The sequence below is a fragment of the Balaenoptera physalus genome (assembly GCF_965194825.1).
Source record: "Balaenoptera physalus genome assembly, chromosome: 11".
NCBI lineage: Eukaryota > Metazoa > Chordata > Mammalia > Artiodactyla > Balaenopteridae > Balaenoptera > Balaenoptera physalus.
The window spans coordinates 101,377,834-101,397,656 of record NC_138896.1 but is presented as its reverse complement, the minus strand read 5'-3'; the positions used below and the strand labels follow the sequence as shown (position 1 = coordinate 101,397,656).

The 19,823-nt window shown below is 38.1% G+C and overlaps 1 protein-coding gene and 1 long non-coding RNA gene across 20 annotated transcripts in view; one reads left to right on the top strand and one right to left on the bottom strand.

Moving 5' to 3' along the window:
- GRM7 (glutamate metabotropic receptor 7) overlaps positions 1-19,823 on the bottom strand; it is a 1,143,247-nt gene that overhangs the window by 560,707 nt on the left and 562,717 nt on the right. For 18 of the 19 annotated variants that reach the window (XR_014250531.1, XR_014250532.1, XR_014250533.1 and 15 more), the window contains one exon: positions 8,832-9,048. Coding sequence is in view for 9 of the 19 variants with exons in the window: in XM_082412139.1 (XP_082268265.1) it covers positions 8,832-9,048 (217 nt within the window). In the remaining 10 variants the exon portion in view is untranslated. The remainder of the gene's footprint in view (positions 1-8,831; positions 9,049-19,823) is intronic. The other variant, XR_014250540.1, reaches the window with a different exon arrangement.
- Positions 9,112-19,823, top strand: part of LOC309637603 — a 102,546-nt gene continuing 91,834 nt past the window's right edge. Inside the window, exon 1 of the long non-coding RNA XR_014250698.1 lies at positions 9,112-14,226. This is a non-coding gene — a long non-coding RNA (uncharacterized lncRNA). The remainder of the gene's footprint in view (positions 14,227-19,823) is intronic.

The window sequence follows — 19,823 nt, the reverse complement described above, 5'->3', positions numbered from 1 at the left end:
TGTTCCTTTTCACTAAACCTTTAACTTCAATGCCAGAATCCCAAGTCCTTTTTCTCCTTAGCACATGCAACATATGGTAACCATACCCAAGTCAATGAATAAAGGAGGGGTTCATTTTATCTTCAGATCTTTTCGCATTCCTCCACATTGCTCGGGTGCAGTGAAGGTAAGTGGAAGAGATGAGGAGGAACTGCTAAGATATGCTTTTTCACTGTCTATGTCTCCGTGCACCAAAAACACTCATTTATCATCCATGTTAGTCCCACTTCAACAATGACGTTCTACTGCCTAGAGGAAGCCCATCTTTGCCATCAGGGTGATATGGATCGGAGGATTCTCTAAATCAAGGGAGACTATTTTTCTCAATAAATATACGATGACTTTGCAAACCAAAGCAGCAGGATGCTGGCTCCCAGTCAGTTATTGTAGGAGTTAGGGCCAGAACCACAAGTTCTTAGCCCAAAAGCCAAAGCATATTCTGCAATACTTCTTATGTTGGGTCGAAGAGCACTTTCCATCTAGTAATTTCAGTCAAAAATTTTTCTAAGTGATGCTATTTCTCTTATACCATTTAAAAATTTAAATACCATTAAACAACTTTATTTGGGGTTTTTAACATGACTCTTTTCCTAAAATGTCATGCACCACCCTATTTAGGGCAGCCTTGTCTGCTAACTTCTACTTATCTTTGCCGCTTAGCTAAGCATCTACCTTCTTCCAGAGTTCTCCTTTGCAGCATGCCCCAATAAGGCTGTGTTCACTGCTCTACTTATGTATTTCTAGTCTTAGAAAGCAGATCTTTTTTTTGTCTTTTTGTTGTTACTACTATAATTATTACTTATTTTTATCCTGGAAGAGTATCTCACCCAAAGAAAGTACTCAGATATTCAATGTATGAGTGTAGGCCTATCACCAGATTTCTTTTCCTATTTTTCTTCTATAATGTCAGTTTATTATAGCCAATTAATGATAACTTTAGAAAACCAAAATTGGAAAATCTTCCAACAGTTTTACTGTACCAACTATAAACTTGGAGTCATCGCCTCTTATGTTACTAGTAGAGTATTTTAAAATTCAGTGTGCATTTATTGAGCCTAATCTTTGTTGGACATTATCCTCAAGTATGGAAAGTCAAATACAACATAATTGCTGCCCTCAATAAACTTACATTCTAAAATAAATGAGTCATGGATATGAAATGTACAGTGTGGGGAATATAGTCAATAACTATGTAATATCGTTGTATGGTGACATACTGTATGTAACTAGACTTATCATGGTGAACATTTTGAAATGTATAGAAATACTGAATCACTACATTGTGTGACAGGAACTGACATAGTGTTGTAGGTCAATTATACTTCAAAAACAAACAAACAAACTCATAGAAAAACAGGTCAAACTCGTGGTTACCAGAGGCAAGGGGTGGAGGGAGGCAGAACTGAATGAAGGCAGACAAAAGGTACAAACTTTCAGTGATAAAATACATAACTGCTGTATGTTATATATGAGAGTTGATAGGAGAGTAGATCCTAAGTGTTTTCATCACAACAATTTTTTTTCTACTTCTTTAATTCTGTATCTATATGAGATGATGGATGGTCACTAAACTGACTGTGATAATCATTTCATGATGTTTGTAAGCCAAATCTTCATGCTGTACACCTAAAACTTACATAGTGTTGTATGTCAATTATACCTCAATAAAAAAGGAAGAAAAAAATAAAAATAAGCTCACATTCACATGGGAGACGATGAGATAGATTACAATGATCACAGTAACATGCAACAAATTCCATGACAGTTATGCACAAGGTGTTACAGAACTCATAGAAGCAACACTCTTCAGTTACATTAATGAAGGTAAAAGCCAAACGTCTGAAGTAAAGTCTCTCTAGATTAAGTAGAAAAACATTTATTTAAATTATTTTGGATAATCTGCAGAATCACCGGGGAGACCAGGGAACCAAAGTTACAAAATGAGTTGAAACAAAGGATCACTAGGCTGTCAGAACCAAAGCTAAAACAGTACCACAGAACCAAGTTAGCGGGGGCACTGCTGCTGCTACTCTTGGAAGTGGGAAGCTGGAGATTACACTACTGCTGCCATTTCATGCTGGATAACACATCTACCCCTGGAACACGGATGTCACTGCTGCTGCTGTCAACAAGATGGGTTTTCCATGGCCCCTGCTTCTTTGTGTCCCTAGCTCTTGATCCATCTATGGTGGGTACGTCTGGGTGTGTCTGATTAGCCGAGACTGGGTGACATGGCTGTGCCCTAGCTTCGAAGGAGGCCGGCGACATGAATATCTGGCCTCTTAGGAGTGATATGCAGCCTCATTCTCTCATCAAGACTTGATCGATTGGTCATTCTCCATGAATTTATTCATGGAGAGGGACTTTAAGGTGCTGTGCTATTTAAAAAGACAAATGTACACACTGTGATGCAAAACAGGACCATGAAGGAAGACTAAGGCAGGGATAACTTTTTTTTCCCAAGGAGTTATGTTTTGGAAAAATAGATTGTAGTTAGCTGGTAACCCACACAGAAAGCAAAGCGTTAGCAAAGGCACAGAATATCCTGAAACCCACAGAAGTTAGACTGTGGTGGGGCAAGGAGTGTGTGTATGGGGACCTGAGGTGGGAATTAAAGATGGAAGGCCTAGTGTGGCGTGAGATGGGTGATTAAATCAGACACCAGGTCAGAAAGGACCTATATTCCATGCTAGACACGTTTTACTCAATCCTCTGGGGTAAGGGGAGCCAGGAACAGATAACAGAATGGCTGTATTTGTATTTTAGACAGATGATCATTTTAGTAAAATGGATACTATATTGGAGGAGCTAATCTGGAGGCATGAGTAACCATAGCTGTGAATCACGGTGAATAAAGTGGAGCTCAGAACTAAAGTAACTGTAAAGATAATGGGGATGAGGGGACATGCTCAAGATGTGCTAAAAGATCCAGTATGGGTTAAAATCTAAAATGTGGTGCTAACCACTGAGGGTCCAGAAATTAAAATAAAATAATAAAGCTTCTTATTGAGGAACTTACAGTTTAGTTTTAAGCACAACTGAAAATAGATGATATCATGAGAGTGCTTGTGATTTTGTATTTTGAAATTAAGTCCTTATTCAACACCTGTATTTAAGCTGGGACCACTGAACAGTTCATTAAGGAAACACTCCAACCAGACATTAAAAGGTCTCAGAATTTTCTATATTCACCATGATATAGACAGAGACAAAAAAAACAAACAAACTGGAAAATCCTCAAATTTAACACAGACACATAAGTGGGGGTATTGGGAATTATAGCCTTGCTGCCTCACACTGCTGTAAATTTTGTGTGGGGACAGTAACACGGAAGAATAAAGTAGATTTAGGGTGGGGGTAACTGTGACGTACCAGAGCAAACAGATCTAGGATACAATTTTTGTGACCCACAAGTCACAAAATTATATATCTTAAAAATTATGTATCACACGTCCTCCCTCTACATGCCGTTTTCTCCCTAAGAGGCAAAGGGAGAAATACAACTGTTCCTTCCTTTTCTCTTTCCTTTAACAAATAGTTGCTGAATGCCTTGTAAACGCCAAAAGTTAGGCTAGATGATAGGGTCCCAAGGCAAAGTCCTTGACCTCACAGAGGTTACAGTCAGGTGGGGAAGACTGACAACAACCCAACGAAAGAGAGCACTGCATCTGTGAAGCAAAGAGGATCAAAGAATCCTCTAATAAGAACAGAATCTTATAATGAACAAATCCAACTAGTTCCTAAGGTCCAGAAAAAATGGAGGACTGAATAATAGTTACTAATAGTCAATTAAATCTTCACCTAGTTATGCTAGGTAAGAATATTCTAGGTCAAGATAAAGTATTAAATAAAAACAAGTTCTAGAGTTTACCTGATTAATAATGAGAATAACTGAAATAACTGTATTAAGTGACTGGCATGAAATATCAAAAGATAGCTCAAATATTCTTTCTGGTTTTGAACAGTTGATATGTCTCACGACACCATGGCAGTAACAAATCATGACTATTTTTGTCATATTGTGAAGCAGTGGTCATGGGATTCTTCTGAAAATTGTCTGGCAGACGAGAAGAGTTGTATGTGATGTCCCTACTCTTGTAAACCTTGACCCAAATTTGGTTCAAATGATCTGGACTATATTAGTGACTTATGATATCATAAGCATTTCCTTTGCCCCTCACTTAGAAAAAGGAGTCTTTAGGTCTAATTTACTCTGTTTAGTTTATTATGTTGACATGAATTTTAAAGCGTATTGGGAGTGAATAGTCTCTCATTCTCTGTGATACTAATCAATAAATTGCTTTTCTCGATACTGCATGTGCATCCATTCAAACATAGAGGGCGATTTTTGCAAATGTAACTGTTTTACAAAAATCTCATCATCTGAGAAAATCATGTTACAGTCCTTTCTGCAAGTTCAACAAGGAGCAGCATCCAGGCATATTTAAATATCTCATGACTATACATGAGAGGAAAATTATTGAGGTTTTCTGACAGCTTAGAGAAACTGTATGTAAGCCTTCATGTCCCAGACAAATTAGATGGCCCCCTGCTGAAGGATGGCTTCTTTTTCTGACATCATTGTCTTGATTGTTCTATCAGAATCTGACAAAGGAGCGTGCACCCCATGTTCTATGCCTACATGCATAGTGGAGATCTTTCAGGCTCCCGTTTTACAAGCAGCCTTTGATTCAGGACTTAAGTCTAAACTTTGGAACTAAAGCATTTTAACAGAGTGAAACTCTTACAGACATTTATAAAGAAGAAGAACCACTATCTTCAAAGTCAAACTGTTTAGAAAGAATGGAAGTAACTCGTTGGAACCTTCCAGCAGAACATAGAAACAACATCGAGCTTATGCTCGTGCTCTCCCCCCACCCTCACACACACACACCACATACATAGGACAATCTGAATAGCTCACTTCCTTTCCTTGTTATGCTTCTTATACGATGGAAGCATATTAGTAAGAATAGCAACCATAACTCAAAAAGACACATGCACCCCAATATTCGTTGCAGCACTATTTACAATAGCCAGGTAATGGAAGCAACCTAAATGCCCACTGACAGACGAATGGATAAAGAAGATGTGGTACATATATACAATGGAATATTACTCAGCCAATAAAAGGAACGAAACTGGGTCATTTGTAGGGACGTGGATGGACCTAGAGACTGTCCTACAGAGTGAAGTAAGTCAGAAAGAGAAAAACAAATATCGTATATTAACGCGTATATGTGGAATCGAGAAAAATGGTACAGATAAACCGGTTTGCAAGGCAGAAATAGAGACACAGATGTAGAGAACGTATGGACACCAACGGGGGAAAGCAGGGGCGGGGGGTGGTGGTGGGATGAATTGAGAGATTGGGATTGACATATATACACTAATATGTATAAAATAGATAATAAGAACCTGCTGTATAAAAAAATTAAATTTAATTTAAAAAGGAATAAACATATATCCCCAAAACAAAAAAACCCAAAAATAGATAAATAAATATTATTCAAATTAAGAAAAAGAATAGCAACTCAGCTATTCTAGTACATACATAAATATATGTATATTTATATATATATATATAAATAACCTTTGAGTTACAACTAAAGGCAAATGTTATCTATCACTAGTTATTTTCAAACTTTTGAAACTCAAGCAATAATGCTACTGATTTATAGGAAACTAGTGTGGAACACTAAGAATTAGGTGTCACTGGGTGTTGTGTTCCCCATACATGATCTTATTTATTTTGCCAACCTGATCATCATTAATCTCATTCTCTATATTAGGAATCTGAGGCTTGGAAAGTTCAATCATGTGTCAAAAGTTGTACAGCACAGAAGCAATGGAGCCCATTATTCAAATCCAGGTCTTTCTGATACCTCAGTGCTTGCTTATGTATATGCCACACTGCCTCTCCCACAGATACACCTTGGCTTGTATCTTTCTTGAGGGTAAGGTTCTAGAAGCAGCAGGCAAAGGAAAAAAGTAAACATTCAAAATTACCCTTGAAAATTCCCTAAAATTCCCTAATTTGCATACTTCCCCGAAATTCCAAAAGGGCAAATTTTAAAAATTCTTTTTCTTTGTATTCTGAATTAGAATATATTGCTGTTTCTTTGACTAAAAATCAGAGGAAGTAGTTGGATTCTTCTTAGAGGTCGTGGAATATGAATATGTATCTCTATACACTGGAATCACCTTTGGGTTAGCAAGATGCTCACGATATGAGAGGCCCACAGAAGTGACACTCACTGAAGAAACGATGGAATCATGTTTTCCATCTCAGGTTTTTTTTGAAGTAATACACACACTTAGTAAACTTACCATACTCCATTTCAATTATAATTTTCCCTCCTCTTTATTTCCTCTTTTTTGAAGGGATGGGTAGGGAGTTGAATGCAGGGGTGTTTGTTAAGCACAAAAGTGAACTCACTTAAATTAATTGCACATATGCTACGGTTCCAAAGAAATTTAATATCAATACACATCAACTATCATAATACTTAAGGTGAAGAAGAACTGATTGCAAGACATTACCTGAACCCTCAACGTTTTCTGGCATTTCGGCAGCTGGCTGTTTAGTTACACTCATCCCCATATTCAAAGGCTTTCAGATTGAAGGATTTCATCCAAAATGGCTGCCAATAATACAATTTTATTTTTGAGTTGGGTCATTTCAATATATTGATATGATTAGCTAAAATTATGAGCTGGGGAGCTCAGACCATATTACCAAAACTCTTCCTTTTTGAAGAGTCATACAGCAGACTCATATCTTAAGTTTTCACTAAGCGACACCAGGAATAAACAACCTTACGAAACTCACCACTGACCTGTCTATAAAATACAGTCTTTTATAAAGGCCAACATTTGTCTTGATCCTGTCCTTACTGAACAATCAACATGATTTTGACCTTCTGAACACTGTACATTTTGTAACAAAATGGGTAGTGTCCTTTGCTTTGTCCAGTACAAAGTGCAGTATTAAATTTGAGATCCACTTGCAGCAATTATGTAGAACAAGAAGGTATTTGAACTTTATTTCTGAGCTTTATCTTACTATTTTACCCATATTTTCTCTTCATCTCGTCTTACCTATTGGCTATTACGCCCATATTTTAGATATGTCTTTAAGTGGGCCTCTCACATTATTGTGGTCAAAGCAGTAGTCAAAGAAACAAAGAAAGAAACAAACACATAGCTATCAAAAGTGGTTAGGCTTTTCTTTAAAGATTCATGAATTCAGTTGTTAATGAGTCTTATAAGTCACAGCACGCAAGACACAAGGCCAGAGTTAAGATTTCTTCCCTAATCAGAAAGTTTCTCACTGAATTATACCAGAAATGTTTCCCTTAGAAACAAAGCAGCTGGGACTACAGTCGTGACTCAGACAGACACCATCTCTCTCAGAGTCTACGGGACAAGACAGAAATCAACAACAGCAGCAAATTATGCTAATGAGTGATAACTATTGTGGGAGGAGCCACTAGAAACACAAGACCAAGCAGACAGAATCCAGGAAGTTTTGTGTGCATGTTTGCTTGAACCTAGAAATGGCGTTTAGGATGAGCCGTGTAAATGACTAGGAGCTCGGCAGTCAAAGGTGTTAACAGTGACAGTACTTCAGCCAGAAGGAAGAGTACAAGACTGACCCAGCCCTCCAATGAAATTTTCAAATTAGAGATCATGATAAGGTGCTGAGTTAAAAGCACAAGATTCATAAACAAGTCGGGGCTTCCTTCTTTCAGTAGCCATGTAAAGACACACCATCTATATGCGGGAGCATTACATGCCTGAGGATGCCTGTAGTCTGAAAGCAAAATACCCAAAGCCATGTCTTCAGGATTTATGACATCTTTCCTCGTGAAAAGAATCTCTGTTTCTACTGCCTTGCTTGTTTGTTTGCTTTATGGTTAGTTAACTATTCTGGTCAATGACAAGTTGGATAATATTCTTACCATCAAAACTGACGACAAGACTTTAGCCTAAGAGCTTTTTAGGAATATCCAAGCATGCATTTAAAAAAAAAAAAATGTTTACTAGATCCAATATTTCTATATGGGGAAGCCTGCATATTTATTGTCATGATTCCTAAGTTTGAAGATTTTGTCTCGTTTTTTCAAAATCTGCCCGATGGAAGCCAGCTGGCCAAACATTCGAACCCATTACCTCCATTTTGAGCTTAATAAACATACATAAAAGAATCTTCTCTAAATGCCACCTAACAGAACTGTCTTTCTCAAAAGAATCTGAAGTTTCAAAGACTATTTGTCTAAGTACATTCAACTGCCTGGATAATTTACTTAATTTTGTTTTGGCCAAGTCATTCAGAGCCCTCAGTGTCATTCCCCTTCAAAGCAAAGTGTCCCTGTGGTTGGGTTCTCATAATTTAAACAATTCTCTCCATTTTGGAGAGCGGCGGAGAGAAAGGACACATGAAGAGGCACATTTAGCCACACTTGCTCATGTTTCCATATACAGCTTGCAATCCACACTATTATCTATTACACAGAAGTCACATATCAATTTTAGTACCTATTTTTTTCTCTCCATTTCTTCCACTAATACTTAAAGGGATTTCAGTTTCACAGTTTTGAAAATATTCTCTGCCAAAACAACAAAGCGTTTTAAATGAAGACTTTGCAAATTTACTTCACAGGCAAGGGGGAACATGAGCGTAGGGATAGGGCAATTACCAACAGTGTTTGTTTAATAAAGATTGAAAGAGCTCTACAAGCCACAGACATTCAAAGAGGGTCATCTTGATCATTGCAATCTCTTCCTACCTGCCTCTTTGGAAATCTGCGTGAAGGATTCCACACCTTTCTCTCCATAACTTCCTTCCGATGCGAGAGTAGACACATAATTCCAACCCAGGGCCTTTACGATGTCTACCATGGCCTGGGCTTGGAAGGAATCGGGCGGGACCACACGAGAGAAGAAGTCATAGCGACGGTCATCACTTAACTCGGGTGCTGTTGATGCATAACTAATCTGGGGGATCTGAAAAGATAAGAAATCACCACATGAGGGCACACCATCAGGATGTGAGAGATTCATGCATACTTATGACAATTTACTTAAAATACAGGGCTTGAGCTCCAAAGAGGAAGTGTGTTTGGCCACATATAGCATGGAAGTGTAGACCACCTAAATGCAACCAACCACCTCTTAACAGCACAAGAAGCATCTACTTTTATGCTTTGGCCTTTTTTTCTCCTCTTGGAGAAAGGAATGGGGATGGAATGGGAATTACATAGAGCATGATGGTTGGGAGGAAAAATAATTTTAACCATTCTGGCTAACAATGTGAATCATGCTTTACTTCTTATACATTAATAGAAACAAAAGACACAACAGCCTAACTGGAGCGTGTATAGAGATTGGTTTAGTTGACACATCTCATGAATACTGGTAGACGTCATTAGCCATCTAACATTGATTGAGTGCTGATCACCTATGAGGAAATATCTAAGTAAGCTGCATGCATTATTTTATTCTTCACAAGAACATTATGAAGTATTGATAGCTCACTAACACCCTTAGACCCAGGTAAGGGGGTTCCCTGCCCCAACACCATCATTTCAGCTCTTCTGGCACTTTGGAGGGCCTTTCTCAAAATTTTGTAAGTTTCATTTGGATGCTGAGAGAGAGCTGACAGTCCTGATTGAGTGGAGACACATGGACCTCTGATTCCCATTTTTTTGCCTTTAGAGAATTCTCTGACCCTCTACTGCACGTGGGATTAACCAGATGTCTCAAGGAGTTCTAGAACTTGTGCCTATATACATCATCCTAGAGCAGGACCCTGGTTCCAAGAGGACAATTTAATGAGCAGATTATTCCTCTTGACTGGCACAGTATTTATTTCTCAGGATCATTTGAGATTAGACTACCTGAATAGCCCTGACATGCTGATTTTAGTTCAAGAAAATTACGCATTTAGAAAGAAACCTTGAAAAAAAATATTTACCCAGGATCCCAAATACTCTAGGAGAAGACCTGAAGCAGCCATAGATGAGGAGCATGGCTTAGGGTCTAACATCAGGATCTCTAAGCTAGTTACTTTTATAGTGAATGCTCCCCAGTTGTTTCTCTTAACACTAGCATGCAGACGACTATGATAGGTATGATTTATCTACCTGTAAGAATGATCAACTCCTACAAAATTCTGGTTGTAAACTCTCCCAGCACTTACCCTTGTTTTAGCATAAAGATTTCTCATGTATCTAAAAGCCAGTTTTGATCTTTGCTCAGACAAAGCCCAACAGTGCAATTCTTTGCCCCAAAGATGTCAAAGGTACACTCAAGTTAATTCTTTGAGCCCTGATAATTCTACTCAATATTAATCTACTTTTCTCTTTTCAGGGCAGTTTGCCTCAAGTTTACCCATTTGACATTGTTTAAAGCTGGTTACCACCTCTGTAAAGCTCATTTCTAAACCAGCCTTTCTAGGTGAACATTACAGTCAAGTCTTGCCCTGACGGTAGATGACCCACCATTTTCCATGCAGCCCATCCCTGACGCAGTTCTGCTCTATGACCACCAGGGGGAGGCTCTCCGTTCCTGACTCGAAATCCAAAGCCACTGTGAGAAAGCCTCCAAGTCTACCGACGGTCTGCACCTGAGTAACTCCTCAATTATAGGGCTAGTGAAGTGCAGTAGAAATAAAATGGGATTTGGTATTGAGAAGATCTGGAATCGAAGCCTCATGTTTCTGTTCACTAGTGTTCACTGTGGTGAATATTTCACCTCACTGAGTTGGTTACATTATTAATTAGTATAAGATTGTTTTGAAGGGCAGGAATAACGAACGTGCATTGCTTAGCATGATGCCTGGGAAAATGTGGGTACTTAATACATGGGGTAACAACAATCAGAAGAGAGAAAAGTGTGTGTTTTCTTACTAAGTTTATGCATTCTCCACATTTGACTTCCCAAGTTCTCTGTGACACATTAGCAAAAACATTTCCCTCACTGTCCTAAGAAAATATGTTTACATATTCCTGTCATCATTGCTTTAGAAATAATATGTACTATTTATTTAACTCTTCATCATGTGGCAAGAATATTCTAAAAGATTGGGGTTTATTTTTAATGTTTTAAATTTTATTTATTTACTTATTTATTTTCATTTAAATATAGCTGATTTACAATATCGTGTTAGTTTCAGGTGTACAGCACACTGATTCAGTTATATATATATATGAAAATTTTCAGATTCTTTTCCCTTATAGGTTATTACAAAATATTGAGCATATTTCCCTGTGCTATACAGTAGGTCTTTGTTGGTTATCACTAAAAGTTTTATATGCATTACCTTATCTAACCAACAGTAAAAAGTCTTCACTATACTTTAGTATACTATACTATTATTAAATCATTTTACAAAAGAAGAAATTGAGACTTGAAAGTAGACTATGACCTTGCCTTAGGTCACAAAGTTGTAAGACAGACAGAGCAATACTCAAACCTGACACAGCCTAATGCAAACTTCTAAACTCTTAACTATGATACTTTCCTGAATTGTTGCTAAAACATTTGAACAATAAGCATAAAATAAGGAAGGGTATTAGATTACTGTAGTCTAGGCCAAGTTCTGTCCATAGTACTGACTACAGAGCCACTGAAAGCAATTTTACAGGTCACCCTTAGACTGTCGTTAAAACATTTTATATAAATGTCTTATTAAAATTTATACAAATATGTGAAAAGATTGAGTTTCCTATGTTTCATTTATAGTTCAAGGGTTATAAATTTTAGGTGAAAAAAATCAACTGAATAAAGGCTTTGGACGAAAATTAAAGGGAAGGAGGGAGGGAAGGAGGGAGGGACGGAGGGAGGGAGAGAAATACCTTTTCTTACAAGAAATAAAAAAGGAAGAAGCCAAGCATGGCAATACATTTCCATCAATTTCAACTTGTGGAAATGCAAAATCTTTGTGCTGTTGCACAGATGCCTTCCCTGCCAAAATCCCTTTCTACCTTTGAACAAGTGCAAATAAAGATACATCCAGCCCTCTACTTAAACTTGCATTTATGTAGCTGTGGTAAAACATCGCGATTGTGAAATGCCTCCAATGCAGTGCATTTTCTAAACAGTGACCCAAACTTTAGTAATGAAAATCCTGGTGAAGCAGATTTATTTCCTCACTACCCATTGAAATGATTGCTATAAGTGGTTTATCCCTTCCATTATAAATAAGAAACACCTACCAGCTTAAGACTCATATGTCCGTTTAGGATCACACACACATCCTATATTCAAGGGTAATTATTTGTACATTATACATATAATGATGCTAGAATAAGAAACGAACAACCAAATGGATTTCATTTCTGAGATTAAAATATGGCTATATAAGGAAATTCCCCCCAGCAATAGGAGATGAAGAACAGCAAGAATGTATGTAACCTATGAAATATGCTCTGTTACTTATCAACTATTATCCTGTATATTTAGTCACCTGTTTTCAAACTAATGTTTAAGTCTACAGAGTAATTATTTTGAAGTATGTATTATAACTGGTACCTGAAACTGACCAAATTATTATTAGTCGTCTTTAGTGATTAACTGACACACTCCCCTTGATATCGTAGCTATACTTTCCTTTTCTGCTATTGAAACTCTACCCCCTTGCCAGTCTCCTTCAGAAATGTAGAACTGATCTTTTGATGAAGACAATTTAGTGTAATCACACTTCTGCAACATGAAAATAAATATCCTGTCTCCCTTTGAGCCTTCCTTTCCCCAATTTAAAAACCAAAAAAATTTTCATCTTTATTGTAGGACCAAATTTTCACCTCATTGTATTTTGTTGTTCTTTACTCTTTTTAAAATATTTGCCTATCACACAAAAATGGTTTTGCTAATGTTGAGTACCAAACAGGGTTAAAAATATCTCACACCTTTAAATTATCATTTAAAATTTATGTGGGCATTTTTCACAGAACTAGAACAAAAAATTTCACAATTTGTATGGAAACACAAAAGACCCCGAATAGCCAAAGCAATCTTGAGAAAGAAAAACGGAGCTGGAGGAATCAGGGTCCCTGACTTCAAACTATACTACAAATCTACAGTAATCAAGACAGTATGGTACTGGCACAAAAACAGAAATATAGATCAATGGAACAGGATAGAAAGCCCAGAGAGAAACCCACGCACATATGGTCACCTTATCTTTGATAAAGGAGGCAAGAATATACAATGGAGAAAAGACAGCCTCTTCAATAAGTGGTGCTCGGAAAACTGGACAGCTACATGTAAAAGTATGAAATTAGAACACTCCCTAACACCATACACAAAAATAAACTCAAAATGGATTAAAGACCTAAATGTAAGGCCAGACACTATCAAACTCTTAGAGGAAAACATAGGCAGAACACTCTATGACATAAATCACAGCAAGATCCTTTTTGACCCACCTCCTAGAGAAATGGAAATAACAACAAAAATAAACAAATGGGACCTAATGAAACTTAAAAGCTTTTGCACAGCAAAGGAAACCATAAACAAGACCAAAAGACAACCCTCAGAATGGGAGAAAATATTTGCAAATGAAGCAACTGACAAAGGGTTAATCTTCAAAATTTACAAGCAGCTCATGCATCTCAATATCATAAAAACAAACAACCCAATCCAAAAATGGGCAGAAGACCTAAACAGACATTTCTCCAAAGAAGATATACAGATTGCCAACAAACACATGAAAGAATGCTCAACATCATTAATCATTAAAGAAATGCAAATGAAAACTACAATGAGATATCATCTCACACTGGTCAGAATGGCCATCATCAAAAAATCTACAAACAATAAATGCTGGAGAGGGTGTGGAGAAAAGGGAACCCTCTTGCACTGTTGGTGGGAATGTAAATTGATAGAGCCACTATGGAGAACAGTATGGAGGGTCCTTAAAAAACTAAAAATAGAACTACCATATGACCCAGCAATCCCACTACTGGGCATATACCTTGAGAAAACCATAATTCAAAAAGAGTCATGTACCAAAATGTTCATTGCAGCTCTATTTACAATAGCCAGGACATGGAAGCAACCTAAGTGTCTATCAACAGATGAATGGATAAAGAAGATGTGGCACATATATACAATGGAATATTACTCAGCCATAAAAAGAAACGAAATTGAGTTATTTGTAGTGAGGTGGATGGACCTAGAGTCTGTCATACAGAGTGAAGTAAGTCAGAAAGAGAAAAAAAAATACCATATGCTAACACATATATATGGAATCTAAAGAAAAAAAAAAAAAAGGTCATGAAGAACCTAGGGGCAAGATGGGAATAAAGATGCAGACCTACTAGAGAATGGACTTGAGGATATGGGGAGGGGGAAGGGTAAGCTGTGACAAAGTGAGAGAGTGGCATGGACATATATACACTACCAAATGTAAAATAGATAGCTAGTGGGAAGCAGCCACATAGCACAGGGAGATCAGCTCTGTGCTTTGTGACCACCTAAAGGGGCGGGATAGGGAAGGTGGGAGGGAGGGAGACGCAAGAGGGAAGAGATATGGGAACATATGTATATGTATAACTGATTCACTTTGTTATAAAGCAGAAACTAACACACCATTGTAAAGCAATTATACTCCAATAAAGATGTTAACAAATAAATAAATAAAATAAAATAAAATTTATGTAGAAGTCAACTTTCCTGACACCTTTTAAGCACTGTAAAGGAAACAGTAAAAGCAATAAAACCATCATTCTTCAAGTCATCAGATGTAACATTTTCCCAATCCATACATTATTCTTAAAATAGGAAAAGGAAGACCCAATTCACTCTAATTTAACTTTTAAAATATTTATGCATATTTAAGAATTTCTGTAAATCTAAGAGAAACAGGCTGGGGAAAACTACTTTCAAGAAAATCAAAATGGACATTTAAGTAACTTACATCTTCTACACACTGTAAGAACTTTCAAGTCATCAATATTTGTACCTCTCCAATACAAGTGATTGTGGTGACTGAATTCTTTAGGTGGACTGAAAGAATCACCCAAAGTTAAATTCTATCCAATTAGTGGCACACACCACTCACTAGGAGGTGCTCAAGGCTCCCTCCTAACCTCTCCATATTTGCCCTAGAAAGCAGGAATCAACTGATGAGTTTTTCTGGAGCACTAGTTTTCTTTGGTTAGAAGTGTCACAACTCTCATTAAACAGTTATCTGTTTATCTGTTTATTGTTCGCACCTTTCCTGGAGAGTACTGACCTTGTTCATCATTTTATCACGACTGGATAGCACTGCACTGGGTACAGAATACGAACCTTATCATTATTTGTTGAATAAAAGAGCAAGCCAGTGAAGTAATGAATGAAATAATCTGAAGGAGATAGAATCCCTCCTGCACAGCGTTGGTGTGGCCAGAGGGACCCACAGCACTTGGGAGTTATCCCTGCCCTGGGAGGGGCTCTGAGGGGCAGTTGAAGTCACAGCAGCAAACACTTTTGTCACTCTTTCTTTTCCCTGGCACATTTTTCCCTGGGATTTCCTTCTTCATCACTGGCAGGTAGAACAAGCTGACAATGGATTGGGGTTCAAAGGTAAAAGGACCTAGGGAGTCATTTAGGGGATTGTTCACTCTGGTTTCTTTTCCTCTATGCCTGAGACCTGGCAACTCCAAGCACCATACACCACAGTGCCCAGAGTTCACTCTAACTCTGCGAGACAAACTTGGTGTGAAGCACTTTCACTTTCCAAGTGTTGACAAGATAGAACCCTTCTAAATTTAGTTTTATCCCATAATCACTCTAAAGGCAAAGGGATCCCACAGGCTTGGAAACACACTCCTTTAGGCATCATCTGAGTGTCAACATCTGTCAAAATAACTGAAGATCCAAATCCAGATGTGGACTCGATCACAATAATGCAAATATTTTAAAAATCCAAACTGTTGCTCCTATTCCAACATGAACTTGCCATGAAAAATAAATACTAAACATTTATGTTAAAAAGTAGAACCATTTCATTTATGTAGAAAAAAATGAAAGATCTAAAATTTGTTTCATGCGTTTTGAGCTTCTTCTTCTTCTTTATATTATAAGGGCAGCGCCTATAACAAAGTCAGTCACCTGGGAACTTCTTACCTTTGGAAAGGTAAATGAGGTTTACGGCCCCACCAGGTTCCTGGGGAATCTGCACAGCCAAGAAAGGCAATTCAAAATGTACTAACACCTGCTCCAGAGGGGAGTTTCCACAAAACTTGTAAAAGGCAATTTTTGGAAGCATCATGAGCAATTAAGATAATGCTTCAGTGTACCTGTTGAGATATTAATGAACTCCCAGTGGGGCATTATTAAGTTCACAGTCAGCAGTAATTTCACTCTTAGTTCTTATTAAGCTTTATTGATATGGATTCCCCCCAAAAGGAAAAATGGTCAAATAATCCATTCAGGCTCATTCTTTGAAGCACCACTCTCCGTGATTTACACGTATCTCTTCTCTAGGTAACATCTCTGCTCATATTAGGATGGCTGGGCGTCAGTTCTGGTTTTTGATAGTATTTATTTCAAAGTACTGAGGAATGACTAATAATTTTGAATTTGTTTAAAGTCTGGAATTTCACTCAACCTTAAATTCCTCACAACAAAGATTATCATCAAGTACTGCAACTCTTTTTCCTTCGCCTTTCATTTCTTTAATTGTATGACACCAAATACATTAACATTCTGTAAGTGGTAGTAACCATTTTCTTAGAACCAAGTAATTTTATGTGTGGATTGCAAGTCAAATTTGTCTAATACATATTTTAAAGAATGTTATCTATTATTTTTTATTATTATTGCTTTATTAAATCTCTCTATATACCAGGCTTTTGGAGGTGAAATACTTTACATATATAATCTCATGAGACTTTGTAACACCCTATAGTTGATACAGATATTACTGACATGAATATTGACTGTTTTGCCTTCCACATCACTCTGTTCCTGTAGTTTATGAGGAGATGGTGGTACTGCAGGATCCAGATGCTGTGTGTGACACAAGCCAGCCTATCAGAACACAGGGTTCCTTTAAGCTACACAGCTGACTCAAGGGAAATCACATGACCTGACCCAGACCAAGGTGAACAAGTGAGATGCAGTATCAAGGCGAGGTCAGAATTCATAGACAAAAGAAACAATCTTCTTACTGAAATGCCTGAGAGGAAATAATATAAGGCTGTGGTTACTGATGATGACGACGATGAAGATGATGATTTTGCCAGGGGAAGGGAGGAAAACATAGTATCTTTCACATCTCACACTTGGCAAACGTTAGAAACAGCGCTGGAGATAAAACTTGTCTCTCCCTATTTCCTATGAAACATAGAAGATCAGGAGAAAGCTATAACTTTTGGGTGGTTTACAGTCGCCCAAATAGCAACACATGTAGCTGCCATCAAGTGAGACACACTCTCCAGGATTATTTCTCTATCCGTAAAATGAGGCTAATCATATGAGCCCAAGCTATACCACAGGGCAAACATGGAATATTTACAAAATGAAAACTGTATGTACCATAGTCACATACAGGGCTCTTCTGTCCAGTGTTATTTGCTTAGATAGGCATCTTGGTTACAAGTGTGTGAAAGGTTGCATGCGTGTGTAGTATGTAAATAGGCTTTCTGTAGCCTTCTGTAGATTGGAGAAATACCTCTACCCATATCTCCATAGCATAAAAAGACAACGGACAAAGGAAAATTTCCCTCCCAATATGGCACCACACAAATCACCAGTGTACATTTCACCAGACAAACGGAGAGAAGAAAAGGGCAGAAATAATTTTTATGACCTATCAGGGTCCTTCCTAATCTTACATGTCTCTGAATTATCTCTGTCCAATATCCCTATAAACAACTATATATTAAGAAACAAAAAGTAACCAAAGTAAGTGTTTTAACATTTCTCAATATATTAGAAATGATCGTAGATCTCTTTCAGGCTCTGAGGGCCAGATTCTCACACCAAGAGGTTTGGTTTTTCAAACACTCAAGGGTGACCTTTAAGGTATTTTGCTAGCAGTACAAATGTCAAATCTCTGTAGAGCAGCATCTCTTGACCTTAGTACTATTGACATATGGGGTCAGATAATTCTTTGTACAGTGGGAAATGCAGAATGTTTAGAAGCATCCCTGACCTCTGTCACTAGATGCCAGTAGTATATCCTGCAGTTGTCATCGTTAGAAATGACTGCAGACAATGCAAAGTATCTGTGTGTGTGCAAGGTGTGTGTGGTGTGTATGTGTGTGTGTGGTGTGTGTGTGTGAGGTGTGTGTGTGGTGTGTTTGTGGTGTGTGCGCGAGGTGTGTGTGAGATGTGTGTGCAGTGTGTGGTGTGCGGGGTGTGTGTGTGGTGTAGTGTGTGTGTGGTGTAGTGTGTGTGTGGTGTCTGTGTGGGGGGTGTGTGTGTGGTGTGTGTGTGTGTGTGTGGTGTGTGTGTGTGTGTGAGGTGTGTGTGTGGTGTGTGTGAGATGTGTGTGCAGTGTGTGGTGTGTGGGGGGTGTGTGTGGTGTAGTGTGTGTGTGGTGTCTGTGTGGGGTGTGGGGTGTGTGTGTGTGTGCAAGGTGTGTGTGTGGTGTGTGGTGTGTGTGAGGTGTGTGTGCGGAGTGTGTGTGAGGTGTAGTGTGTGTGGTGTGTGTGTGGTGTGTGTGTGTGGTGTGTGTGCGGTGTGTGGTGTGCGGGGTGTGTGTGTGGTGTAGTGTGCGTGTGGGGTGTGTGTGTGTGTGTGTGTGTGTGTGTGTGCGTGCGTGTGGTGGGTTAGGGAGCGGGGAGGCTGTTTAAAATTGCCGTGGTTGAGACCCACTGGGCATGAGGTCCGTCAGGGTAAAAGGACAACCGCACTCATAACAACATGGTCACAAAATGAAAATAAAAGGAGATTTTTTTAATGTCTTGTGGCCTGTCTCTACCTTACCTATTCTCATTTCTACCTGCCAATTGTCCCAATTATCAAAGCTCAGCGTGCTTCCCAGGCACCTTTAGTCATCTGGTCTCTTGGTAGATAGCACGGGGACAATGGGGCCAAAAGGCTCAGCCCTTTACAGGGACACAGCCAGGAGATTCTTACAGTGAAGGAAGTCTGTTTCAGGAGAGAATGAAATCAAATTCAAACTTATTTTCTCTCCGAGAACCATTGCCACCTTTGTAAGTACATTATAGTCCAAAAAATCTTGATTATTAAGGATGGTTGAACATGGAGTGTTGTAGTTAATTGAATATGGTAGCAAACTATGTGCTAGACTCTATGTGAATTCCAGTTGTGAAAAAGTAAGGGCATAATAAAGTGCACTTAGAAATGCTACCGAACAAGATGCAATCTTCACTCAGTGATTCAGAAGCCACTGTCAGGGTCTGGCAGAGCTGCAGGCACATTAATTCTCATTGTATAAGACTACAGATGTAGATGTTCCAGAAGGTGAAGTTAAATCTGTGCTGATCCTTTGATTCCCTGAAAGAGGCTTACTTGACAAAAATTTATTATTTTTTTCCCCTTATGAAAAGGAAGAAAACTATGTTGTTTATTTTAGCTTTTGTATGGCTTATATTCCAAGTACACAGGCATTTGGTGACTATATGTTAATACAAAAGAGATGATTCATTAGAGTTCTGCACAGTAAATAATTCCCTATTATTTAATTCAGATTACACATTACTATACCAATGGCATATGACCAGTTTTTTTTTTAATTTGTAAAATTTAGGAACTATAGATATAATAATTAATACGGTAAACCAGTTTTAGAAATCTGACAACCTAATATGTAACTATAT